We start from the raw sequence: 27,701 nt of genomic DNA, 5'->3' as shown, positions 1-27,701 counted from the left end.
ATTCACTCCTCGGTCACCTGATTTGAATCTTTAAGATTATTTTTATTGGGGATACTTGAAAAGTAGAATTTATATAAAACTAAACCAACAAATGTTGCGGAGCGAAGAATTAACTTTTAATTATTATGTTTAAATTTACTTGTACCAAATACTATTGACTGTAATACATACAACTCTTGACATTTCCCATTACATTTGAGGACGCAAAAAACTAGCGCCATCTAGTGGTCCGCGATGATAACCAGAGCAATCTAACCTTACATTTATAAAATTGCTTTATTATTGTTTTTGTATAAGTGTTTAAAGTATTTTTATTTTAATTTAATTTTGCAAAATTAGCTCGTTATTCAGAAATTTATAAAATTAAATTTGAATGTTTACGCCAAATTTTACGTTGTCACAACGTAGTTTCACCGCAAGCCGACAGTGGCGCTAGTGGCAACGTGCTTCCAGATTTCTGTGGGAGTTAGATGTATTACAGTCAATAGTATTTGGTTGTACCTACATACATAGTTCGAATCAAACAATTTATCGAGACGACTAGGCATCTCTAGATTTTTGTTTTATATTTTTCCTGTAGTAGTAGTTTCAAACTACTCTGCAGAATGTAAGTATTCCCACATGTTTTTTCTTTCTAACAGTCATAATTTTAACTTTTTGCTTTAATCTAACGTGGAAATACTTCATTCTAGGCACTGAAGATGTTCTGAATTAGAACGAAAACGTTTTGCAATCCATTTGGATGACTTTTTAAATAGTTTTAATAAACGATTTTATACCAGAATACAATTTGAAGTTTTTACTTCTGTATGAGTTTTTTCTCAATAAATATATTAGCTATTTTCGAGGGGGAGATTTTTACCCACTTTGTGAATACGTGGAACCTACATTATGGTTGGGCGTTTAAGGACCACTCAGTGTTTTGTCTGATCACTTCTTAATAAAAAAAAGTTAAAAAGAAGTAAACGACAACCCGTTCCAAATAAAAAATCAGTTTTATTTTTTTTTAAATATAAAGAATAAAATCGCATTTGTAGACAAATGACGAAACATTTATTTATTTATTTTGCAAATCTTAACAATCACAATATTTATATTAATAATATTGCTATAATCTAAATAAACTGACTTCATCTTCTGCTAAAATAAGAATTTATTAACTTTATTATGGATTTATCCTTGGCAATACTTTACAATGATTGTTTCCATGTTAATCTTTAAACAATGAAAGGTGCTGCTGGTAAAAACATTGTCGCAAATATTCCTGGATTATCTCTTATATTTTGATTATACTTCTTCCAAAAGTAATACTCCTACGTTGTCCAACATCAATTTCTTACCCAGCCTGTTTTTTTTAAATAATTTTAGCGCTAAAATTCTTCCGAATGTGCTAGAATATATATTGATACTGTCTTTTGTTTGTGTACAATTAATTTATCAAAAAAAAATTTGAATGTCTAAAATTCAAGTATATTTTGCACACAATTTAAATAGGACACACGTCGTGGTTTCTTGAGCTGTACACTTAGTAATATTTACTTTATTCATCTAGTAGATTTTGTCGTTCTTCTTTTATAGTAACCATACAGAAATCCTGAACATTTGGCAATACTTCTTCCTCTGGATCTTGTTTTTCTTCTTTAATAGGATCAACATTGTATTCGTCGGCACCCACTGAAGTATCTATGTGATTTATTGTATGATTAAAATAATCAGATTCGTCCTCAGATGCGTAAGGACATTGGTCACAGTGGAATGCACTTTTCCAATGATTATTAAGTTCCTCTTGAGTAAATGTTGTGTAACTACATTTTTTACAATTTAGGGGAATTTTGTTAGCAGAAGCTTGATGTTTTAATATATGATAATCTAGTAAAGATTGGGAATGTGACTTATAAGGGCACCTGGTACAATTAAACATAACTTTTTTACTTGTTTTAGTTTTCGAGTTTAATTTACTATCTTTAGTTCCTTTTTTGATTTCCGTATTGTTTTTGACTGATTTTCTTGTTGGTTCTTGAATATCCGGTGTTTGAACAACATTAGGCTTGTCTGGAGTTACTATAGAATTTGATTCTCTATCTTCTTCACAAGCATCATTTACATCAGATTCTTGTTGGGATTCAGAATTAACATGTGTGAAGACATGAACGTTCATTGAAGGCTGTGATTTGGTTTGCTGCGAATCGTATATCAAGTTACTATAAGTTTGGTCTTGATCCTCATGCTGTTTCTCGCAATGCTTTATAAGAAAATTTTTGTTTTTTGTTTTGAACTTACAAAAAGGACATTTAAACAGTTCTTTTAAAATGACTCCATGCTTAGTTTTCATATGATTTATATAAGTAGTTTCCCATTTTGATTTAAAAGAACAATATTCACATGTCATATAGGCGTCTTCCCCTGATAGATGTTTTATCTTATGGGTCCTCAAATTGTGTGAAAATTTTGTCCTATAGTTGCACGTGTCACATTGATACAACTTAATTCTGAAAAATAAAAATACTTATATAAACTTTATTTTATACTATTTTAACTATATTTTATTAATACCTAATTTAAAATTTACTTTGACATTGACAAAGTGTCAAACTCAAATTTACCTCAAAAAACCTATGCTTTGCTTAACAAATTCATATTAAAACTAGCCTACTATTCCTTTTCTCATGAGCATCTTTCAGTGCGTCACAGTTTTTCGATTTCTTTCTAACGCATTAACTTATATGTGACAGAAAAAAAGGCACGTCTGAGATTACAGACATTTATAACATTTATTCTAGTTGTCCATAGATGACGCTATAATCGAAAAAAAAATTTACGAATTATATAATAATCTACGAATATAATCTGTACAATTTATAAGACTATACAAATAAAAGAAAATGCCATTTTATAAATGCAATAAACACAATTGATTTGTTTTTATGCCAAATTGTAAATAAAATGTGACAACTGTCAGATTTAACTAAAATGTCATGTTAGAGTGTTATTATCACGGACTTGCCTTTTTTCTATCATTTGTGACGCACTGAAAAATGCTCATGAAAAGGACCATAGCAACGATTTCAGTTGACGTTTAGTGTGTCAGTAGAAAATAAATATTTGAAGAAGGATTGTGACATCACATTTTAGACTTTGAGGTCGGTTATCTCGAAGATGGTTAGAGATATCGAAATGCCGTTTTCAGATTTGGATTCAGAAGACAAAACTACATGGGAATCCATAGGTAAATCGGCTCTAAGTATTGCAGGAGCGGCGACGCACGAACGAACGAACAGACTTTGCGAATTTATAAACGAAAAGTTTTCGTTGAAAATGTTTCATCCCGTAAACAGATTGGTGAAGGTCGACCTAGATTCAGATCCCGTACTAACTTAATAATTTAAAACTCAAACATAAATAAATCGCAGATTGTATGTACATATTAAACTAAATTCAAAATGATCTAACTCACTCTAAGATAATATCTAAGATAAAATGTTTTTTTTTTCATAAGTCAGATCATTGAGATATTCTTAACTCATTGAAAACTTAAAGGTGATTATTTAATTTCATTATACAACACAGAACACTAAATTAGTTAGCACTACATATGGCCAAGAGAATATCTTAATTAGACAAAACAGTTGAAAAAGCTATGTGCAATTGAATTTTAGAAATGTCACCTAAAGGTTCATCAGTTATTTTTCATTTGCTATTATAGCTCGATCAAAGAACAATCTGACCCCAAAAAAAATAAAGGAAGGATGAAAATTTGGGAATAGGTAGCTGAAATTGTCTATTATTATATAAGAAAAAGTTTACAATTCTACATCCCCTCCATTTTACAAAAGTGGAGGGGATATACCCCCCTCTCGATGGTGGAAAATATACATTCAAAATAAGTCCGGAATTGGATTAAATGACCAATTCCAAGCAACTTTTGTTCTATAGAGTTTTTTCCCTAAGTCAATACTTTTCGAGTTATTTGCAAGTGAATATGTTCATTTTTAACAGAAAAACGCTGGACGGAAGGGCCGCCCGAGAACTTTATCGTACCGATCTATTATCGTTATCGTACTAGATACTTGCATTCTATAAAAATAACAAAGTTACTCGTTATTTTCATATGTTAGAAAAAATGGTGAAAAATATACATTCAAAATAAGTCCGGAATTGGATGAAATGACCAATTCTAAGCAACTTTTGTTCTATAGAGTTTTTTCCTTAAGTCAATACTTTTCGAGTTATTTGCAAGTGAATATGTTCATTTTTAACAGAAAAACGCTGGACGGAAGGGCCGCCCGAGAACTTTATCGTACCGATCTATTATCGTTATCGTACTAGATACTTGCATTCTATAAAAATAACAAAGTTACTCGTTATTTTCATATTTTAGAAACACCTTGTATACTTGAAAATATTTTATGGTTCTACGCATCATTAATTCCTGCATTTGAGAAAATGTTCGATGCCATATTTCGGGGACACACTATAGATGTATAGATTATTGCATAAATCAATAGAATATTATAGTCATACTTTCATTTCAAATTAGTTCATTTTTCTAAGAAATTAATAGTTTACAATATTTGCATTTCATTCTATTTCTATTAGCCAGTCAATGCGCGAGATTAAGAATAAGATATTACCTCCGAATTCTATCCTACTGCATGGATTTTAATGAAATTTTGAAATTATGAAATTTCATTAAAACGTTTGAACTATGAAATTATAGCCCAATCTCCTAATTCAAAGTATATCCTATATACTATGGCGCTTTTATCATGGGGGCGGTTCCCACCACTTCTCGGGGGTGGAACATTTTTATTTTCGAATTACATGGAGAAAAAGGAAGATTTTTAAGAAAATTTAAAAATGCATTCTATAATTTGATCACATTTTTTACAAAAATCATTTATTTTAAACCCGTTCAATTTATTAAAAGGTATTGCAGAAGAAAAACAATGCATTTAAATTCTGGTGGATGAGGGGTTAAATGTATGTACTTCTCATTTTTCCTTAAAGTACATTAGTCATATATTTTTTTGCACCATATCTCGCTTAGTTTGAATGTAATCGACATTTAACGGTGCTCGTTTTAAAGGCCTTTTCAAACACTACAAAAGGCGTTGGTAGCATTATACACCTAAAACCTACCGTTCCTCTGTTATTGCAAGTTGAATACACCAATTTGAGCATACACCAAAAAACAAACTCTTTTCACCTACCATATCTCTTTTTGTATTATAAATAGAACATTTACGAAGGAACGAATCTCTTTGTTATTTATAATCTAAAAAATGTTTTATATATTGTTTTTAGTTCGATACATAGTTTTTAAGGTATTCACAAAAAACCGTTCGAAAAGGTGTCATTTTTCAATGAAAATGACCAATTTCCAACTACGCATAACTCAAAAACTTTTGAGTTCTCAAAAAAAAGTATAGACCAGTTTTTGCTTAGAAATAGGTTCTCTAACCACTTCCGTGCTTATTTTGACCAACAAATTTTCCACCCCCTTAAAGGGGTGGGAACCGCCCCAAGATAAAAGTGCCATAGTATATAGGGTAGATTTTGTTTCTTGAGCTATTCACTACTTACTGTGAAAATATCAAGTACATCGATGTAGTAAGATGGAATTCGGAGCCAAATACCCTCATTGACTGCCCTATAATAATGCTCTGCTATGATCGCCTGAGAGAGATTATAGCCAAGATTATAGCAAAGTTTCTATTTACTGTAACTTTTCGAGTTTTTGAGCTACAGCAACGAGTTTTATGTCATTGGAAAGATAATTTTGCATTCTTTCAAAATCCGTAAAAATATACAGGGCGCATCTAAAAAAATTAAGATTTTTTTTCATTTCCGGTTCAACCGGAAGCCATATTTTGGGTAAAATTTTTTGTGATAATAGATAATAAAGTACCATATATGTCTACAAAATTTCAAATTTTAGTTTCTATTACAAAGGAAGTTACGGGCACACGAATATTTTTTTATAAAAAATTCATAATTCCCCTCCTATGGGGAGTTAAGAAATCTAACTAATGTCATTCAATTTACCGATAGGATATCAAAAAAATATAAAAAAAAATAAACAAATTCCTTGGAGCAATTTTTGAGAAAATCTAGTTCAAAGTTATGTCAAATGTTGACCCCTTAAATATAGGCAACCCATAACTTTTTCTGAAAAACGATAATATTCTTCTTATAGCCCCATCCTTAGGCTATATAACGACTTTTTCAAATTAAACTTATCTTAAACAAGTTTTTAGATAGGTAGGGAAATGTGTCGGGTGGGCGGTCGGCCATGTTTGCCGCCATTTTGAATTTGGAAATGTCAAATTCCGTATTTATATTTACCTGTCAATGAGCTAACTTTGAGTTAAATTTCATTCGTTTCGGTCAAAATTTGCAAAAATGGGCCCTAAATAACCCCCCTATTTCGGCCCCCCTTTGAGAGGTTTTTTTAAAGCTTAGTTTCTCGACAAAATTCTCTTAAACTTACTCATACCGAATTTCATCGAAATCGTTCTGGTAGTTTTTGCTGGGCGGTGGCGACATACGTACGTACTTACTTCCGACATGTTTTTGAAGTTATACTTCTTTACCGGCGATAGAGGGTGATTTTTTTATATGTTAAAACCTATCAGCCCGGCGCTTGCGCATTATAACTTTGTTCTGATTGGATGTTCAAATGACATGTCAAAAATTATCCGATATGGCAGCTTGGTTTGGAGGTAAAGGTAAAGGTAAACAAATGTATAATATATTAGTTTTATTGTTGTGAGGACAGAAACAAAAAAGTTTATAATATTGTAGTGACTTTTAAATAGTTTTTAAAAGCAACAGGTACGTAATAATTGTTAATGTATCATGATATAAACCTACCTATTTGATCTGCCAAAATACATAGTATGTAATACTTTTATTTATATAATTTGATTACCATCAAAATTTCTATCAATATTCACCTAATATATTGTTTTTTTACTCTATGTTTTGTTGTATTTTTTCAATTCTAAATCATTTCAATTCAAAATTAAAATAATTTGATCAATTTTCAAAATATCAAAATATCACAAGTTTAATCCGTTTAGTTAGTCGATCTTCGTAAATAATGACACATAGTGTCCGTGGCTAAGCGGAGAAGGCGAATGAATTCCAATACCAACCGTTCTTATCAGCGCTGGTTCGAGCCCCCAATAGAAACTTTCTTTTTTGTTTTTTTTAATACATTTTATGATTGTAAGTATATTTATTATATAATTGTATTTTCAGAAAATACGTATTTAGTTAAAAAAATTTCCGACAATTAATGTTCAGACATCATTTGTGGCTTGTTTAATGTGTTTGTGTGTGTTTTATTCTTTTATTATTTTAATTTTTGGCACTGTTCTAATAAAAATGTTTGAGAAGTAGTAAGTATAAATTAGTTTAATATTTAAACAAAATATAATTAAAAAGTATATTAATTTCGTTTAAATCATATAATAGAAGTATAACTTCTTACGTGCGTACATAGTACACACACATTCTTTTTTTTTTATTTGCTTTTTAGACTCAGGGGGACTCAAAACGTCGAAAAAAAGTGAAATCTGAAATTTTTTTTTTGCACGATCCTATTACTTTATCTATTATACTATACTACGTATGTAGTACGATAAAGTAAAAAACATGTTTTTGGACAGTTTTTCGGAGATAACTCAAAAAGTAAGTATTTCAGCGAAAAAAATATTCTTAGCAAAAATATAGCTTATAAAAAACTGAAAAAAATGGTGTATACTTGAGGTCTGTAGACACAGTAGAAGCAGAGTTGTAGCTAATGAAAAGTAGGTTCTTCTTCATCAAATTACAAATCGAATATTTCAATGTGAAATAACCAAAAAACGGAGTAATTTTCGGGGAAAATTCATTTCAACTTTTTTAAAGTGTTTAAAAAAGGTTTATTTTTGTTTTTAAAAAAAAACTTGTAACATTAAAAGTAAGTGAGTTACGCTCAAAATATTGTTGGTCCCTTTTATTTTTTGGTAAAAAAATCGCGAAAATCACCCCCTAATTAGAATCACAAATAAATTTTATCATTACCACTTCACAAGTTACTTTGCTTATATATTATTTATATGATCTGTAAGTTTCATCGGTTCAAAGTGCTTATTTTTGAAAAAGCTGTAGTTAAAATGGCTTGAACGAGTAACTAATCACGAGTTTAGGCAAATTTTGAACAGCCATAGCATAACCAATTTTTGTCTAACAAGAAAACAAAAAAGTAAAAATATTCAGAAAAGCAAAACGTACATTTTATTACTCTTTAAGATTTTTAATATTACTAATAATTTTTAAGTTAATTCCATGAACAATTCCATTTTTTTCAAAATTAAAAAAAAAGTTTTATTTTAAACCCAATTTTTTTCAAAAATGAGCACTTTAAACCAATGAAACTTAAAGAAAATATAAACAATACATCAGTAAAGTAACGAGTAATTTTATTTGGGAAGCTAATTAGGGGGTGATTTTCGCGATTTTTGTAAGGGATCAATAATATTTTGGGCGTAACTCACTTATTTATAAGGTTAGAAGTTTTTTTAAAAAACAAAAATAAACTTTTATTTTTAAAACTTCAAAAAAGTTGTAATGAATTTTCCCCGAAAAGTACTCTGTTTTTTGGTTATTTCACATTGAAATATTCCATTTTCAATTTGACGAAAAAGAACCCACTTTTCATTAGCTACAACTCTGTTTCTACTGGGTCTGCAGACCTCATGCGTACACCGTTTTTTTCAATTTTCTATAAGCTATATTTTTACTAAGAATATTTTTTTCGCTAGAATACTTACTTTTTGAGTTATCTGCAAAAAACCGTCCAAAAACATGTTTTTTTTTTGTTAAAAATGAACATATTCACTGGCAAATAACTCGAAAAGTATTGACTTACTGAAAAAACTCTATATAACAAAAGTTGCATAGAATTAGTCATTTTATCTAATTCCGGGCCTATTTTGAACGTATATTTTTTCACTCCCGAGAAAATATTTTTCACCCCGTATTTCCCAATTTTTGTAAAATGGAGGGGATGTAGAATTGTAAACTTTTTCTTATATAATAATTTCAACTATCTATTCCCAAATTTTCATCCTTCCTTTATTTTTTTGAGGTTTTCGTAAAATTTTGTGTTCCCTGATCGGGCTATAACGAGTTTTATGAATTTTAAAATTTTGTGAATTGTTCGTAAGGGGATTTTTCCACATTCTGTATTTCATTTGTTTGATTTAATAACGAGTTTTATGGAAATAAGTATATTTAAATAATTTAACAATTTTTCTTACCCACTAGAATCCATCTCCTCTATTTCTTCGGATTCGTTCGTAGGTTCACAATCAATTTCTTCTTTTATCTCAATTTCATCAGTATTAATCTCTGCTTCAAATGTATTTGTTCTTTCAAATTCATTTACAGCCTCAGGTTCAATTTTAATATCAGGTTTTATGTCTTCGTTTTCTTCATTTATTTTATTCATGGAAGTGGCATTTGTGTTGTTTGTAGTAGTTGCACCTTCCACTATTTTTCTACGTTTTTTCGTCATCTTTAATATAAATTCAGGAAGTTCTGGAAAAATAGAAGGGATGGCATCTTGTCGAAGTTTTGGTCTTTGATATTCTTCCTTAAAAAATATATATATTAAGTAGTAATAACTATTTATATCAATTTAGTGAATACGAAAATGAAACATTATTATATAAACATGCACAACTATTGCAGTTGAAACTATTGCATATATGAAACAAGCTGATTGAAGTTAGGTAGAGATGTATTATGTATCCATTACTATTCAATGTATGCAATGAAATCATTTTTGAAGAAGCATTACTATCTGAAAGTGAAGGAATAATAATTAACGCAAGGAATATTAACATCGTAAGGTATACAGATGACACCGTGATTATGACAAGCTCTGCTGAACAACTCGCAACTATTATTAAACAAAACAAATAGGTTCTTTGAAAAATAAGAGAAGATAAATATATGATAATCAATAAATATATAATAAATCAATCAGTTTCAAATACTCATAAAACTGGCACAAACAATTCTTAATTTCTACATTGAGAGACGCCTATACGTTAAAAACCATAAAAATGAACTTCTTGGACCACGTTATAATAGTTGGGGATTACCCCAGGAATCAGTCTTAAGCCCTTTTCTTTTTAATCTGTATACTGCTGATTTCCATAGCCTTAATGTACCAAATATTACTTACAAAACAATCCAATATGCTGATGACTTCCTCATCTATACATAAAGGACAAAATATGAACCCTGCCTTACAATCTTAAGAAAATTACATGAACATTTCTCAAAATGGTTTTGTGAAAATGGTTTTAATTTATCCACTAGTAAATCTAATGTGTGTATTTTTTCACAACATAATATTCCTAACACAAATACTATTTTATTAAATGGCCAAACTTTAAATTTCTGCAAGTCAATAAAGTATATAGGCATGTTTCTAGATCAAAAGCTAACATGTAAATTACACATCGAGTATATGCTTGACAAAAGCAATAAAGGTTTTAACTTTTTAAAATCCATTTCTAAAACTTGGTGGGGAGCTGATGTAGAAACAGCTTTGATTTTTTACAAATCTTACATCAGATCTATTCTGGACTATGAATGTATACTTTATGGATCGGCAAGTAAACAAATTTTAAATAAAATTGATGTATTTCAACGTACTGTTCTACGTACCTGTATGGGAGCAATGAAGTTAACTCCAATAGCTCCATTGCATGTTGAAGCTTTAGAATCTCCCTTGAATTTTAGAAGAAATTATCTGAGTGAAAAATTTGTTGTGAAAATTTCATGTATCAATAATTCCTTATATTCTAGCATAAGCTCACTAAACACAGATGATCTAACAAACAGTTACTGGACTCATAAAAATACACCAACCCTGTGTACAGCCTTTATTAGAGCCATGTGTAACAATAAGTATATCAACAATATTAACAACCTTGATACTAACGACTATTTCGCATTTTTTTATGAACCTGATATACATATACCGACATATTATAATAGTTCATTATTAGATTCATCCATCTTGAATTCCTGTATAGACAAATGGCCCAAAGCAACTGTGATCTATTATACAGATGCATCCAAATCATCGGAAGGGACCGGATGTGCTTTCTACATTCCATCTAAGTCAACAGAAAAAATGTTCAAATTACCTTCCAATTGTTCAATTTTTAGTGCTGAAGCAATTGCAATTCTTGATTCCTTGATATATTTCGATAGTTTAAACAATAATTCAGTTTTAATAATATTCGATTCATTGTCAGTTTTATTATCTCTCAAAAGTTCAAAGTTGTCCAATTATAATTCTAATCCTTTCATTTACCAAATTAAGAACATGCTTGTCAACCTTAAAAATAAAAATAAAAGTACTAATTTTATTTAGGTAAAAGCTCATGTTGGCATAAAATATAATGAGCATGTTGATTCTATTGCTAAAGCTGCAATAACCTCTTCAGCTGAAATTGTACCAGATGAGAGAATTTGTATTCCTGATACTTTTTGTATCTCTAAAAGAAATCAAATAGATCGTTGGAAAACTTCTTGGCAAACTTTTTGCGACCACTCAACAACACAATATGTTTATATACAACCACATCCCAAATTCGAGATGGTTTAAGAAATTTAATAACACCCGTAAATATATAACAACCTTAATAATATTGAGATTTGGTCACGCTTGTTATCCTACTCATCTTGCTAAAATCAAAATTTACAATTCGGACTTATGTGAAACATGTCAAGAACAAGGAGATCTTAATCATATCTTTTTTAAGTGTTCCAAATATATTCAGCATTCAGGAACTCTTTTAAACAACTTGCAAACGCTGCAAATATTTCCTCCATACCAAATAAATAACCTATTGGCTACTAATGACAAAAGAGTATATGATTGTCTAATCAAATTTATACATAGCACAAATGTGTGTCTGTAATCAATCTGAGTGTGCTAATCTCATTAACCTTTGTTTTAACCCAATTGTTTTATTTACCCTCGTTTTCCCTATTTATAGTAATTTCTTAAACACAACCTTGACAGGTATCTGATCGATATCGTTTTATGAGTTATTGAAGAGTTTTTTTTTTCTTTTTTTTTTTCTTTTCTTTGACTCCAATGACCTGTTTGCCATAGCAATTAATAGTAGGTATAGATACACTTTTTATTTAGTATTAAGTAAATTAGAATATATAATATGTATTTTAATAATTTGTATTAGCTTTAATAGTTTGTTTTTTGTATTAGTATTAATTATTATTATTATTATGATGACACCAGAAGAGTCGCAGGACCAATGTGGAAACGCCTCACACACAACAGAGATGAATGGCGAGAAATGGGAGAGGCCTTTATTCGACATTTCGAATAGAAAAAAGGCTATAAAAAAATGAATTATTATTATCAATATGATTGTATCTGGCTAAATAGCTAAGTGCTAAAGCCACAAATAAAAAAAACTAAGAAAACAAATATATAAACATACATTTGGGAAGTGTACCGATATAAAAGGGTTGATAAATACAAAATCCTGGGAACCTGGATTTCAGAAAATAATGATCAAACATAATAGTGCAGTCAGTGAGGGTATTTGGCTCCAAACTTCATCCTACTGCATCAATTTACTTGATATTTTCACTGTAAGTAGGGAATAGCTCAAGAAACAAAGTCTACCCTATACCCTATGGCGCTTTTATCCAGAGGGTGGTCCCCGCCCCTTCTCTGGGGTGAAAAATTTTTTGGTCAAAATAACCACGAAAGTGGCTAGAGACCTAATTTTAAACAAAAACTGTTCTATTTTTTTTAGAAAACTCAATACTTTTTTATTCATGGTTGAAAATTTGCTATTTTCATTAAAAAATAACACCTTTTCAGATGGATTTTTGTGAATACCTTAAAAATTATGCATCTAACGAAAAAAACTATAAAACATTTTTGTAGCTTATGAAAAATCAAAGACATTCATTTCTTCTAGTTATAATACCTACAAGAAGAAATAATATGGTACTTAGATGAAAAAAGATATTTTTAGTGCATGCTCAAATATGTGCATTCAATTTAAAATACCAGAGAAATGGTCAATTTTAGGGGTATAATGCTATCAATACCTTTTGTAGTGCTTGAAAAGATCTTTAAAACGAGCACTGTTAAATGTCGATTACATCAAACTAAGCGAAATATGGTGCAAAAAAAATTAAGGACTAATGTATTTTAAGGAAAAATGAGAAGTACCTATATTTAACCCCTCATCCACCAGAATTTAAATGCATCGTTTTCCTTCTACAGTACCTTTTATTATAGTGTTTCTATGTTCAAAAAGTTGAAAAGGTTTAAAATGAATGGTTTTTGAAATAAAATAAAATCAAATTATAGAAAAATATAGAACAATGTTTGCTTAGTATTAGGTTCTCTGGCCACTACCGTAGTTATTTTGACCAAACATTTTTTTAACCATCAGTTTATTATCACCAAATGCGTTTTATTGCCTAGTTTTAGATGGCTCTGGTTTCAAAGCATCACAGCCACAGAGTGATGTTTCAGCTGTAAATTGTGCTGTGTTAGGCCAAACACATTCAAGGAGTTTAAAAATTTAAATGGATAGTTGGTAACTTTGTCTTTGTTACTTAATTCATGGACACAACTGCATATGCAGACACTTACTCCATAAAAAAAGTCGAGAAAAAAGTGTCTACATGTGAAGCGTGTCCACGAAAGTGTTAACAGTTATTAGATCAGAAGAAAAGCATAGTACCAGCGATTTGATTCAGGATTAACCCTTAATTACAGACATCCCATTATTACCACGTAGTAACAGATCCCTGGTATTTTTTACCGGTCATTTTAAAAATAGAGTCAAACTATAAAGTTAATAATAAAAAACAAAAAAATTATGCGTTATGTGTTTTTCTAGAGTCTCTAGATATGGGAAAAATGGTAAAATGAATGATTTTAATAATATAATACAAAAATTTTACAGAGACACATGAACTTTTAAGTGGTGAGGTCACCATGAAATCCGCATTTTGGGAATACTCACCGGTAAAAATACCGGATCTCTGAAGTTAAGGGTTAAGTTTAAGTTTGTTGTGGTATGGAGTCAGCACCACCTCGCTATTTAGGTCGGGTTGCAGACAAAGTAAAGATCATGGGACTGGTTTCTAATTATCTTGGAGGATAATGCACATAAAGAAGAAGACACTTTGTTCTTAGCCACCAAGATTGTTTGGTCACTTGGGATGTCTGGTACACTTTGTTCTCTGAGCACTGAGCTGACCTTTTATTTAAACTAAATTGCAAAAATTAGTAGGAAATGAAATCAACATAACTCAACAGGAACACTTCCATTACTGATAGTCAACAATTGCTTGAATAAATCTTCAATTGACGGATCATTCCTAAATAGAACTCTCATGTATGTTGTCAGTTAAAGTTTCTTCACTCACATATAACCACAGACTTGATGATTGGATTCTAGCGTTTATTGCTGACTTCCATCACTGAGATGGCACTTGGGGAAGAAGGTGCCTTATTAATTTTAGAAACAAATACACTGACCTTTACCTTTCCACCCATGTCTGAAACTACATTAGAAACTTTATGGAAACAATTTTTCATCTATTAAACATCACTTGTGTTTGAAAGAAGATGAACATTGTTCAACATGATGAACATTGTACTGTTTTTTTTGTATTCGTTTGTAAATGGTTCTACCTACCGTCAAAATAAAAAAAAATAAATATATAAAACATTGACTTTCTTATTAAATTTCATTAAATATCGAATTAATTTCTGTTTCTGGTGTTGTACCAAAAAGCAATGAATGGAATGACTCAAGTTGCGAAGGCGATAATATCAATTTCACATTACCATTAAGGCAGCACAAACTAGACGTTTCTCCAGTTTGCAATGCTTGCAAACAATGTCCATTTGCTCACTAACACTTGAAGCATCTTCCCGAATATTACCTCTCTGTCGACCTCTACGTTGACCACAAAGATTTCTCATGGCTATTTGGACCTTTTCACTATCTTTGCTCTTCTTGTTGTTCTGAAGCTATTTCCTTGTGGAAATAAAATAAAATCATTTTTTTGGTAAAATTGTGGCTTATTTGCTCTTCTGTTTGAAAAGCTCGAAAGTAGCTCATTCTATTTTGCGGCACTTTTCACGTGATATTGCTCTTTCTTCTTCAGTGGATTGTTTTACAATTTTCCTACACCTAATTGCATTACGAGTTTTTTTGGAGAGATTTGATTTTCTACGTCATGACATAATACAAACTTATACAGTAAGTATGTCCCTGTAAGTTGTATCCATATGGAAAACTTTTCAACGAAAACATTTCGTTTATAAATTCACAAAGGTATGTGTGTTATTGCGTTGCCGCTCCTGCAATACTCAGATCAGATTTATCAATAGACTGTTATGTAGTTTTTTCTTCTGAATCCAAATCTGAAAACGGCATTTCAATATTTCTAACCGTCTTCGAGATAATCGACTTCAAAGTCTAAAATGTGACGTAACAATCGTTTTATTTTCTGCCGACACATTACACGTCCAGCTGAAATCGTTGCTATTAAGTAGGCTAGTTTTTTAATCTCAATTTGTTAAGCAAAGCATAGGTTATTTACATTTGAGTTTGACACTCCGTGAATGTCAAACTAAATTTTAAATTAAGTATTAATAAAACATCAATGACATTTGATAGTGAATTTAATTATTATATAAAATAAATAAGATGTTCAAAAATACAATTTGAGTATATTTTAAAAGCAATAATTATTTATTAACAGCTTTAAAAAGGTTTATACGGGTATACGGCCTCCTCTTTATGATAAATGGACTGTTCCATTTGCTATGAAATTAAAATATAGTCGGTTCGCAAAACTCGACACAACTGGCTAGTAATTTAGTAGGTAATTTTTTTGTTTTTGTGAATTTTGCCAAAATTGACAAAATTACTAATTATTTAGTAATTATTAACTAATTAGTAATTATTTTTTTGCCAAATTGGCAAAATTATTGACTAAAATCACTAACCAGTTGTGTCTGAGTTTAGCAAACCGACAGTATATGAAATAATATTGTTTGGTATAAAAAATTATGGTCTGATATGTGCAAAATTACATCCTTCTAATGGAAAAAAATATTTGAAGATTTTTCTCAAATTATGGATACCAACAACATTTTCATTTATACCTAACTCTTTTATTTTTAATTTGATGAAGAAAAGTTATTCTTCATAAAAACCTCTTCATGTTCTAAGATTTATGATGCAACCATCATATGTAAAATTTTATTAATTTTATACGAGGTATATAAAAAATATGAATTTCGATCAAAAGTAAACTACCTTTATAGTTCATTTTACGAAAAAAAGTTATTCTTCATAAAAAGCTCTGCATGGTCCAAAACCTAAGATTTAACCATCAAATATCAAATTTTTTGAATATTATACGAGGTATGCCAAAAGTTTGAATTTCACTCAAGAGTAAAGTAGCTTAATTTTTCACAATATTGAAAATTGTTATTATGAAAAGTTGTTTGAAATTAAAAACTATATTCTAGTATGCAATTACATACTTCTAATTGAAATTTATTAATTATTTAATTTCAGATAACTCTTTTATTATTAATTTTACGAAAAAAAGTGATTCTTAATAAAAAGTTCTGCATGTTGTTCTGAAGCTATTTTCTTGCGGAATTTTTATAATAAACTATTTTTAATGGGAAATAAGCCACAATTTTACCAAAAAAATGATTTTATTAACGTTTCGAAGCCCAAATAAAAAAAAACGTTAATAAAATCATTTTTTTTGGTAAAATTCTGGCTTATTTCCCATTAAAAGTAATTTATTAAAGTTCTGCATGGTCTAAAACCTAAAATACAACCATCTTATGTCAAATTTTATCAATTTTATACGAGGTAAGTATGTCAAAAAATATGAATTTCGCTCAAGAGTAAAATAAGTTTATTTTTCACAATATCGAAAATTGTTATTATGAAAAGTTATTTAGAATCTAAAACTATGATTCAGTATGTAATTACATCCTTCTAATTGAAATATTCTGAACTATAAAGGTACTTTACTTTTTATCTAAATTTATCTTTTATGACATACCTCGTATAAAATTGATAAAATTTGATGTAAGATGGTTGTATTTTAGGTTTTAGACCACCCAGAACCTTTTATTCTTTTTTTTTCGTAAAATTAGTAATAAAAGAGTTATCAGAATTAAAATAACTGAAAATAATGTAAGTTATCCATAATTTTTCAAATTTTTTTTTCATTTAAAAGGATGTAATTGGATATTAGAATATAGTTTTTAATTCCAAACAACTTTTCATAATAGCAATTTTCAATATTGTGAAAAATACAGCTACTTTACTCTTGAGTGAAATTCAAACTTTTTGACATGCCTCATATAACATTCATCAAATTTGATATCTGATGGTTGAATCTTAGGTTTTGGACCATGCAGAACTTTTTATAAAGAATAACTTTTTTTCGTAAAATTAATAATAAAAAAGTTTTCCATATGGATACAACTTAGAGGGACATATACTGTATATTGGGGCAAACACACATGCATTGACACATAACTTATAGTCGGTTCGCTAAACTCGGACACAACTGGCTAGTGATTTTGGTACATAATTTTTTTGTTTTTGGCCAATTTGGCTCTCTCAAAAACGATTAGAGTGTTACACATTTTTGTTATCAGTATTTCAAAAGCTTTTAAAAGAGGTGTCACACGATGTACTTTCCCATTTAAAAATACCAAGTTATGCCTGTCACCTGAAGATGGAACGTGTAAAGTTAGAAACATTGATGCTATAATATACTATGATTAATTTAAAAATCGACCTGTCCGAGGGTTTTGCTTATGTGTTAATAATAAATAAGTTAATAGAGAGGGGTAACACTTATTCCAGCACACTGTATATGCGAAAACAAGGAATGTTATGGACTGCTGTTCTCAATAGTACTTTGAAATTTGATTACAACTTACTACAACGTCTTTTCTTATTCTTTTGCGAATAATATCATCTTCTGTAAAGTGCTTCTCACAGACATAATCTTTAGGTGTTATTGGTCTGTCTTCTCTGGCTATAGCTTCCTGCCATTTTGTCAAGAAAAAATCATCATCTGGCACTTTATATAAAGATATTTTCTCCGTTGATTTTCTTTTATATCCTGTGTAACAATGTGGTACAGCACACAACCTTCCCATTCTTTTTATGCATAGATAGAATAAAAATTCAAACAAACTGAATATTTACGATATTTACTACTACTAAAATAACAAATGTCAATATAACCCTATTATTTTTATCTGTCACTGTCAGTCGAGAGTCGAGAGTCTCGACTCGAGACTGTCAAGAGTTGTTTGAAGTTAGCAACTCTCTTCGTTTCTTCTTCTGTATTTTCATGTCGAATTTATTTCTGATCTTTTTGTCGAGCACTCATAGGAGTACGCTACGAATTTACAACAGGCTCATAACCAATCATAAAATACTATTTCTATTTCATAATTATTCATCCCATCCCAGACCCCAGTCCCAAGCAGATAGACTTGAAAATAATTTATTCATAGTTGGTTGTTTTTGTGTCAATGTCAATTTGTCAATAAACAATAAATAGTGTTATTCAGTGTTGTCTTCTAATGTTCTAATCTGATAGATTAAACTATTTCAATGCATCAAAAGCATTGTTTTCAATATTGTTTGCATAGTGTTGTAATATATATTTACAAATAAACGTCAAAAATATTGACAACAGCATGTTTACTGAAGATTTTTATAGATATTCAGTTTTACCTACTCATAATGTTACCTATGCCAGGTAATAAATATGTAACAAATGTATACTTTTATCATATTTTTATTTCAATTTTTTATTTTAGGGTAAGATGGTATCAACACAAAAAGCTGTCTCTTCTAGTAGTTATACTCATCTCACCTGTTGTTCTATTTTTTATTTTGTATGGAATACTCTTTGGATTTCACAGAAATATAATTTATCCAAAAACTGCTACTAAAGGTAATGATTTGCAAAAAATCAGTCATCAATCCTTCATTTTGAATAAATAAACGCTAATTGGATTATGTTGCTATTATGAATATGTAAAAATTTAATATTACAAACTAACTGATATCGCTTCCCACCTTCCTTAATTTGAATGGACATTATTTACTTAGAGCATTTTTTAATTTAAATTTTTTATTTTAATATTGATCATTATGTATGAGTATCACTTGTTGATATTTGCTTTAAATGTTTCTTTGTTTTTATTCAATTATTTTCTAGTGTAGTGGATTCGCTAATCTGAGACACAACTGTCTAGTTAGTAATTTTTTGGGAAGTTAGGTTGCTATAGGTGACTGGAAATTACTACACAACCAAACATACCTGCCAATATAGCCAATATTATTAATAGTAAACAGACATAAATAACATAAACTTTAAGGTACGATTCCGACAACAACTGCAGACGGCAACTGCAGGTGGCAGTTAGAGTTGTCACCATGATGACGTCATTCATCATCATCAATTGTGCTACAGCCATATGAAAGAGCCTCGACCATCCCAAGTCTATTACGCCAGTCAGTCAGTCAGTCAGTCAATTGATGGAGGCTCTAATGGTGTATTGTTGCTTGCTCCTGGGGGTGGTTGATTTGGATCTTCTACTTCGATAGTAAGTAGTTCTTTATAGTGTTCCGCCCACCTTTTCAATATTTTTTCTTTTGTATTGAGTATGTGCCCCTCCTTATCCTTACATAGTCTTAGCCTTGGTTTGAATTCTTTTCTTGCATTATTCAGAGTTTTATAGAATTTTCTTGTTTGATTTTCCTGTTTTAATGTCTCAAGTAATTCCAGTATTCTATTTTCATAGATTCACTTTTTTCTTCTATGAATGCACTTCTCTTCTAAGGTTTTATATTTTTGTTGTTTTTCTCGGGTCCTTCTTTGTTGCATCAGTTTATATGCATCGTTCTTTCTTCTTGTAATGTCTTCACACTAAGCATCGAACCAGTCATTGCGTGATGATGATTTTTCTGGCCCTAGAATATTATTTGCTGCATCTTAAATATTATTTTTATACATTTCCCATTGTTCACTAATTGTTAGGGGATCATTAACTATGTACATAGTTAGTTTCGATATAGTTTTGAAACCTTTCTACCGTTTGCGGATTTTTGAGGAGTTCAATATTAAGGCACGTAGTTTTGGTACTTATTTCCTTCTTCGCGTTTGAGATTCTAGCTCGAATTCTTGTGCCAACTAGAAAGTGATCTGAATCAATATTGGCGCCTCGATAGGTGCGGACATCCCTTAGGTTTGAGAAGTGTCTAGTATCTATGATCACATGATCATAGATGTTTGGTTGTTCGTTAATCCATAGGGCGAGGTCCAAGTCCCCATATGTATTTTTATTTATATAGAGAACATGTGCTTCCTACAATCGTGTTCTTTGCGGCTGCGAAGGTGCCTGCTCGGTGTCCATTCGAATTGGTATTATTATGGAGACTATATTTACCGATATGCGGTAGATATATTTCTTCCCTTCCGATTTCTGCGTTCAGATCACCGATTACTATTTTAATGTCATTTGTGGGACAACTGTCCTATTATGTTCTTTCTAATTCATCATAGAATTCGTCTTTTTCTTCGTCTTCCTTGTCCTCTGTTGGGGCATGTACATTAATAAGACTGACGACGTCATTACTTTGCACTATTCATTTGTATAATTATTAGCAACTGTTGTCCGGCAGATCAGTTGCTAATAAATATACAAATTAATAGTGCAAAGTAATGACCTCATAGTGACAACTCTAACTGCCGCCTGCAGTCGTTGTCAGAATTGTACCTTTACGCCAATCAATAATTATTTATTTACACCATTATAATTTATTGATAACAAATGAGACAATTATTTATTGTACAAAATAAAAATATTTTGGAGAAATATATTCCACAAAATTTGATGAGTTTAGTATACACTCCTACTATTTCCAATAATTATTTTTTTAATGAAAGATTAAGTTGATTTGAGCAGTTACTAGTGTGAGGTAGGAATTTTTGTGTTGTATGTTTCCTACTCTGAATCTGTTAAAATGAATCTCGGCAGAGCGACTTTACTTTATTAACATTTTGTTGATTTTTTTGTTATTGCTGTGTTGATATCGAATGGTTTTAAAATTCAGAAAAGTTATATAGTGCAGTCACTGAAGTTGGATATGAGCTCTCATTTCATTAAACCTCCATCGATTTTAATGAAAATTGTTGAATGATTAGAGGATACCTCACGGAATATAGGTGGCATCATGCCAACTTGCTCTTTTATCCTGGGGCTATATGCCATCCATTATCCGGGGGTAAAATTTACTGTATTAAAAATACCCCCCACAAATCGAAATATATAATCTTAAGTCCTTCTACCCCCTCGGGTGTAGGTATGACGTGTGCTCTGTTCTTTTCTTATTCTTCGTCTAGCCATTCACGTCTACATCTGAACATAAGCCTCTTTAAGTCTTCCTTTCCATTGTTTTTTGTTGTACGCTACATACTTGTAGCCAAATTTTTCCCGGCAGTCCGTTTCAGATCATCTGTCCATCTCATAGGAGGTCTGCCTCTGGGTCTTTTGCGTTGGTATGGTCTCCAGGTTAGAATTGTTCTGTGCCATTTGTTTAGATCGCTCCTAGTTACATGTCCAGCGTATTCCCATTTCAATTTTAATGATTTTTGTACCACATCAGTGACTTTGGTTTTCTGTCTTATCCATGTGTTTGTTTTCCTGTCCTTAAGTGATATGCCAGGCATTGCTCTTTTCATCGCATGTTGAGTGACTCTGAGTATGTTCATATTATTTTTTGTGATTGTCCATGTTTGTACCCCATATGTTAATATCGGAATAATGCATTCATCAAAAACTTTAGATCTAAGATGTAGTTGAATTTGCTGATTTCTGAGTATATAGTTCAGTTTGCCGAATGCTGCCCATGCTAACTTTCTTCTTCTTTTTATTTCTTCCGTTTGAATTTCCCTATTTAGTATTATTTTTTGTCCTAAGTACTTATATATATTCTTTAACTTTTTCTATAACTTTGTCGTTTATTATTGTCACGGCTTCTTCGGAGTGCATGACTTTTGTTTTGTTTAAATTCATTTTCAGTCCTGTTTTAGAAGATTCTGTGTGTAGTTCTGAAAGCATGGTTTGCAGTTCTTGTAGGTCAGTAGCTATCAGAATTATGCCATCCGCAAGTCGTAGATTACTGAGCTAGCGGCCATTGATGTTTATTCCCTTATATTTCCAATTTAGATTTTTAAACACGTCCTCCAAAACTAAGGTGAACAGTTTGGGTGATAGAGTGTCTCCCTATTTGACTCCCTTGTTTAATGGTACAAGGTTCGTGTATTTATTTTCATTTAGGTAGTATGTAGCTGTAGCTTGGTTCATAGCTTCTTTTATTAAGTTAATATATCTGCTGTCTATTCTACAATTTTGCATTGCGTTTATTACGGCCGTGTGTTCCATAGTGTCGAAAGCTTTTTCGTAGTCTACAAATGCTATAAAAACTGGAAACTTGTATTCGTTACATTTTTCTATTAAGTATATACAGGGTGTTAGTAAATAAGTATGACAAACTTTAAGGGGCAATTCTACATGAAAAAATAATGACAGTTGGCTCTTTAAACGTATGTTCGCAAATCCTTCATTTCTGAGATACGGGGTGTTGAAATTTTTATTTCAAACTGCCAATTTATTTATTGCTCTAAGACCGGTTGAGCTATCAAAATTAAATTTGGTGTGTTTTAAGAGGTAGTTATTGTGCATTTTTTGGCATACAATTAAGAATTTTGTATTCATCATTGGCGCCCCTACGGGTAATGCTCTGAATTTCTTTAAAGATAAAAATAGTACGCCACTTAGATATTTCGAATTAAAAATTATTTTTAAATTTCAAGTCTAATTTGTGATAAAACACCTTTCTTGCCTTTTTTCATATGGTGCACCGTTTTTATGCAGAAAAATAAAACATCTTGACGCGTATTTTTCATTTCTAAATACATCAACAAGAAATATCCAATATAATAATACTAAATTAGAACAATAACAGAAAATATTACTAATCAGATTTTAATTAGGTGAAGAGCTACAACAAATGTTAAAAATGATCTCCTTTAGAGGTGACAGAATAATTTTATATTCATCATTGGTGCGCGTACGGGTAATAGTCTGAATTAAAAAAAATTGTACGCCACTGAGATATGTCAAATTAAAAATAATTTTTGAATTGCTCGTTCAATTTACGACAAAAAATCTCTTACCTTTTTTTCATATGCGGGGCCGTTTTTATGCAAAGAATAAAATATTTTAACGTTTACAAAGTATTTGAACTAAGTTTCTATGTATGCATATGGAAACTACCTCGAATACTTTGTAAGCGTTAATATGTTTTATTTTTTTTGGATAAAAACGGCGCCTTGTATGAAAAAAAGGCAAGAAAGATTTTTTGTCGTAAATTGAACGAGGAATTCAAAAATGATTTTAGTTTGACATATCTCAGTGGCGTACTATTTTTTTCTTAAAAAAAATTCAGGCCATTACCCCTACGCGCGCCAATGCTGAATACAAAATTCTTCTATTACCTGTAAAGGATATCATTTTGAACATTTATTGTAGCTCTGCACCAAGTTAAAATCTTATTAGTTAGTAATATTTGCTGATATTGTTCTAGTTTACTATCATTATATTGAATAGTTCTTGTTGATGTATTAAGAAATGAAAAATACGCGTCAAGATGTTTTATTTTTCTGCATAAAAACGGTGCACAATATGAAAAAAAAGGCAAGAAAGGTTTTTTATCTAAAACTAAACGTGGAATTTAAAAATAATTTTTAATTTGAAATATCTCAGTGGCGTACTATTTTTTTCTTTAAAAAAATTCAGACTATTACCCGTATGCGCGCCAATTATGAAACAAAATTTTTAATTGTATGTCAAAAAATGCGCAATAACTAGCTCCTAAAACTCACCAAATTTCATTTTCATAGCTCAACTGGTCTTGGAGCAATAAATAAATTGGCAGTTTAAAATAAAAATTTCAACACCCCGTATCTCGGAAACGAAGCATTTGCGGACATATGTTTATACAGCAAACCGTCATTATTTTTGCATGTAGAATTAGCCCTTAAAGTTTGCCATACTTATTTACTAACACCCTGTATATTCTTCAACTTTTTTTATAACTTTGTCATTTATTATTATCGCGGTTTCTTCGGAGTGCGTGCCTTTTGTTTTGTTTAAATTCATTTTCAGTCCTATTTTAAGATTCGGTGTGTAGTTCTGAAAGCATGGTTTGTAGTTCTTGTAGGTCAGTAGCTATCAGGATTATGTCATCTGCAAATCGTAGATTACTGAGGTAGCGGCCATTGATGTTCATTCCCTTATATTTCCAATTTAGGTATTTAAAAACGTTCTCCAAAACTAAGGTGAACAGTTTGGGGATAGAGTGTCTCCCTGTTTGACTCCCCAGTTTAATGGTACAGGGTTCGTGTATTCATTTTCATTTAGGTAGTATGTAGCTGTAGCTTGGTTCATAGTTTCTTTTATTAAGTTAATATATCTGTTGTCTATTCTACAATTTTGCATTGCGTTTATTACGGCCGTGTGTTCTATTAACACACGACCGTGCTCTGTTGACAGTGCACACATCTCTTCCATTCCTTCCCGTCCTGTGCCATAGCCTTAGCTTCGTTCCATAATACTCCTTTTTTTATCAAGAATCCTTGCAATCACTTCGTTCCATGTCTCTCTTGGTCTTCCTCTACTTCTTTTCTCCTGCACCTTCGTTTATAAATACCTCATTTCTGCTGCCTGTATCTTACTTTTGTGTTGTCTATTTAATACCCGGGATTCACATCCGTATATAAGTACCTGCTGGTCTGTATATAGCCTTACATACCTTTATTTTCGTATGTTTCGATACTTCTTTCTTGTTAATAATTGTTTTTCCTATTGCGTGGTACAGTCTATTTACTTTATCAATTCTTGTTCACAAGGGGATGACTGTCAACAACACTTTTTAACCTTGCGTTGGAACAAGTAATCAGGAAAACTCCTATAGATAGGGATGGTACAATATTTGCAAAGCTCAATCAGGTCGTTGCCTACGCAGATGATATAGACATAATCAGCTGGACATTAAAAGACCTAGAAAAAATTTATACATATTTTAAAGAAGCGGCACAGACTATGGGTCTAGAAGTTAATGTCTCAAAGACAAAGTACATGATAACAACTCGGGAAAAAGTACAAACGAAAGGCAACATATCTCTGAGCGGGCAAATATTTGAAAGAGTGGACCGTTTCAAATATTTAGGATCAACAATAACAGAAGGAAATAAAAACAGTGATGAGGTAACAGCAAGAATTTCTCTTGGAAACAAATGCTTCTACAGCCTACAAAATATCATAAAGTCAAAATCAGTATCTATTAATTCAAAAGTAAAAATATACACAACAATAATGAGACCTGTAGTAATGTATGCATCAGAAACATGGACCTTGACTAGTGAACAAGAGGAACAACTTCTTAGATGGGAAAGAAAAATCTTAAGGAAAATATATGGACCTATACAGGAGAATGGCGTATAAGAATGAACCACGAAATAAATAGAGTGTTTAACAGACCGACTATCACAAAAGAAATACGAAGTAAACGACTGAGTTGGTTAGGACACGTAGAAAGGATGGATGATAAGAGAAATACAAAAAAAAGTACTAAGAAAAGAATTAAATGGGAAGAGACCGAGAGGTAGGCCTAGAAAGAGATGGATTGACGGTATTAACCAGGATTTGAAAGACCTAGGAATACGAGAATGGGAAAAACAAGCAAAGGAAAGAAAAGCATGGGCAGCTATAGTCAAACAAGCAAAACACACATAACGCCGAAAAGACCTCAAGAAAAAAGAAACAAGAAATTAATATTTTAGATAAATATCGTTTAGAACTTTTGAGGAGTTATGCGTGTGGCTGGCCTCCACACCATGTAAAACTTTAGAGCCTAGAAACCCCAACGGGCGACCATGGCCCTCCATGGGCTGTCAGCGGTCACCGATGATGATGACCTTTATTTTCGTATGTTTCGATACTTCTTTCTTGTTAATAATTGTTTTTCCTATTGCGTGGTACAGTCTATTTACTTTATCAATTCTTTTATTGATTTCAGCTCCCTGTCTACCTATTTCTTCAATGGTTACTCCCAAGTACTCAAATGATTGTACCTGTCTAATTTCTGTATCATCTATTTGAACATGTACAGTACAGGGTTATTCACTATATTTTGACAGAAAAAAATGTAAAATACAAAAGTTATTCGATTTTTAAATTATGATTTTTTGACATAGGTACATATCATACTAGTGACGTCGTCCATCTGGGCGTGATTACGTAATCGACTATTTTTTTAAATGAGAATAGAGGTTGTGTGCTAGCTCATTTAAAAGGTTATTCAATTTTCTATGCAATAATATAAACATTAAGATAATTATTATTTATACAGGGTGAACAAAAAAATTTTTTTGAAATAAATTAATTGACACAAAAAGAAGAATGTATGTAATTTATTTGATTCAAAATATCTTCTACTGCTGTTAGAAAACAGAAATAAAAGTTTATTGCACAAATAAACATTGCTTTTTGCTTAAATTCAATGTTCAAACTGCCAAGAGGCAGATGGGTGGCAGCTTGAACATTGAATTTAAGTGAAAAGTAATGTTTATTTGTTAAATAAACATTTAGCAGTAGAATGTACTTTGAATTAAATAAATGACATACATTCTTCTTTTTGTGTCAATTAATTTAATTAAATTTTTTTTTGGGCACCCTGTATAAATAATCATGTTAATGTTTATATTACTGAATAGAGAATTGAATAACCTTTTAAATGAGCTATCAGACGACCCCTATTCTCATTAAAAAAATAGTCGATTACGTCATCACACCCAGATGGATGACGTCACTAGTACGATATGTATGGTTAAAAATCATAATTTAAAAATCAAATAACTTTTTTATTTTACATTTTTTCTAATTCTGTAAATAAAGCAGTTTACAGGGGAGTCAAAATATAGTGAATAACCCTATACGTGTACATCCTCTCTTTCTTTGGCTATTACCATTACCTTCGATTTTTCTTTGTTCATAGTCATACCATATTTTTTTAAACTGTGTTCCATGTTTTTACGCTTCTTTGTAACTCGTCTTCAGTCGCTGCTAAAATTTCTACATCGTCGGCAAATGTACAATCTGCCGTGCTTTTCTCGTGCTATCCTGCCTGCCGTGCTTTTTTTCTCAGTGCTTTTTTCTCAGTGCTTTTCAGATTTGTATAGGTACCCTATGTGTAGTGGTTTGACTTTTGCTTTTGTTTCTTTTATTATTTCGTCCATAAACGTAATAAACAGTAACGGGCTCAAGCTTCCCCCTTGTCTTACACCGTTAGTTGTTCTGAACTGGTCAGGTATCATATTTTTACTGATCACACGGTTTTTAGTATCTCTGTATATTGATTTGTTTACCCGTATAAGTTTCTCTGGTATGTTTCTGTTCTTCAGACTTTCCCATACTTTTGATCTAGGTACTT

The 27,701-nt window shown here is 31.0% G+C and overlaps 2 protein-coding genes across 3 annotated transcripts in view; one reads left to right on the top strand and one right to left on the bottom strand.

The window, feature by feature from the left end:
* Window positions 1-1,030: 1,030 nt before the first annotated feature.
* Window positions 1,031-18,408, bottom strand: LOC114339189 (zinc finger Y-chromosomal protein). 2 transcript variants are annotated; one of them, XM_050647190.1, is made up of 4 exons: window positions 18,065-18,164; window positions 11,214-11,407; window positions 9,309-9,643; window positions 1,031-2,489 (listed from the first exon to the last, which is right to left on the bottom strand). In XM_050647190.1, exons 3-4 carry the CDS (start codon window positions 9,563-9,565, stop codon window positions 1,541-1,543), a joined length of 1,206 nt encoding a protein of 401 aa, XP_050503147.1. In that variant the 5' UTR covers window positions 9,566-9,643; window positions 11,214-11,407; window positions 18,065-18,164; the 3' UTR covers window positions 1,031-1,540. The 2 variants fall into 2 exon arrangements, with proteins under 2 accessions (XP_050503147.1, XP_028145618.1); XM_028289817.2 differs by lacking the exon at window positions 11,214-11,407 and having other exon boundaries at window positions 18,065-18,408.
* A 220-nt stretch (window positions 18,409-18,628) lies between these two features.
* Window positions 18,629-27,701, top strand: part of LOC114339190 (chitinase-3-like protein 2) — a 54,889-nt gene continuing 45,816 nt past the window's right edge. The window contains exons 1-2 of the mRNA XM_028289819.2: window positions 18,629-18,897; window positions 18,959-19,095. Coding sequence (XP_028145620.1) covers window positions 18,836-18,897; window positions 18,959-19,095 — 199 coding nt within the window. The 5' untranslated portion in view covers window positions 18,629-18,835. The remainder of the gene's footprint in view (window positions 18,898-18,958; window positions 19,096-27,701) is intronic.

The sequence above is a fragment of the Diabrotica virgifera genome, chromosome 3 (assembly GCF_917563875.1).
Source record: "Diabrotica virgifera virgifera chromosome 3, PGI_DIABVI_V3a".
Lineage (NCBI taxonomy): Eukaryota > Metazoa > Arthropoda > Insecta > Coleoptera > Chrysomelidae > Diabrotica > Diabrotica virgifera.
This window is presented reverse-complemented; position numbering and strand designations above follow the sequence as displayed.

Excerpts from the sequence above, each read along its gene's own strand:
- LOC114339189 (XM_028289817.2), bottom strand. The coding sequence starts at position 18,286 with ATGGGAAGGTTGTGTGCTGTACCACATTGTTACACAGGATATAAAAGA. Across the intron at positions 9,644-18,064 it reads GAATAAGAAAAGACGTTGTA|GAAGAATATCAAAGACCAAA; the intron begins GTAAGTTGTAAT and ends ATATTTTTTAAG. Across the intron at positions 2,490-9,308 it reads GAGGAGATGGATTCTAGTGG|AATTAAGTTGTATCAATGTG; the intron begins GTAAGAAAAATT and ends TTTATTTTTCAG.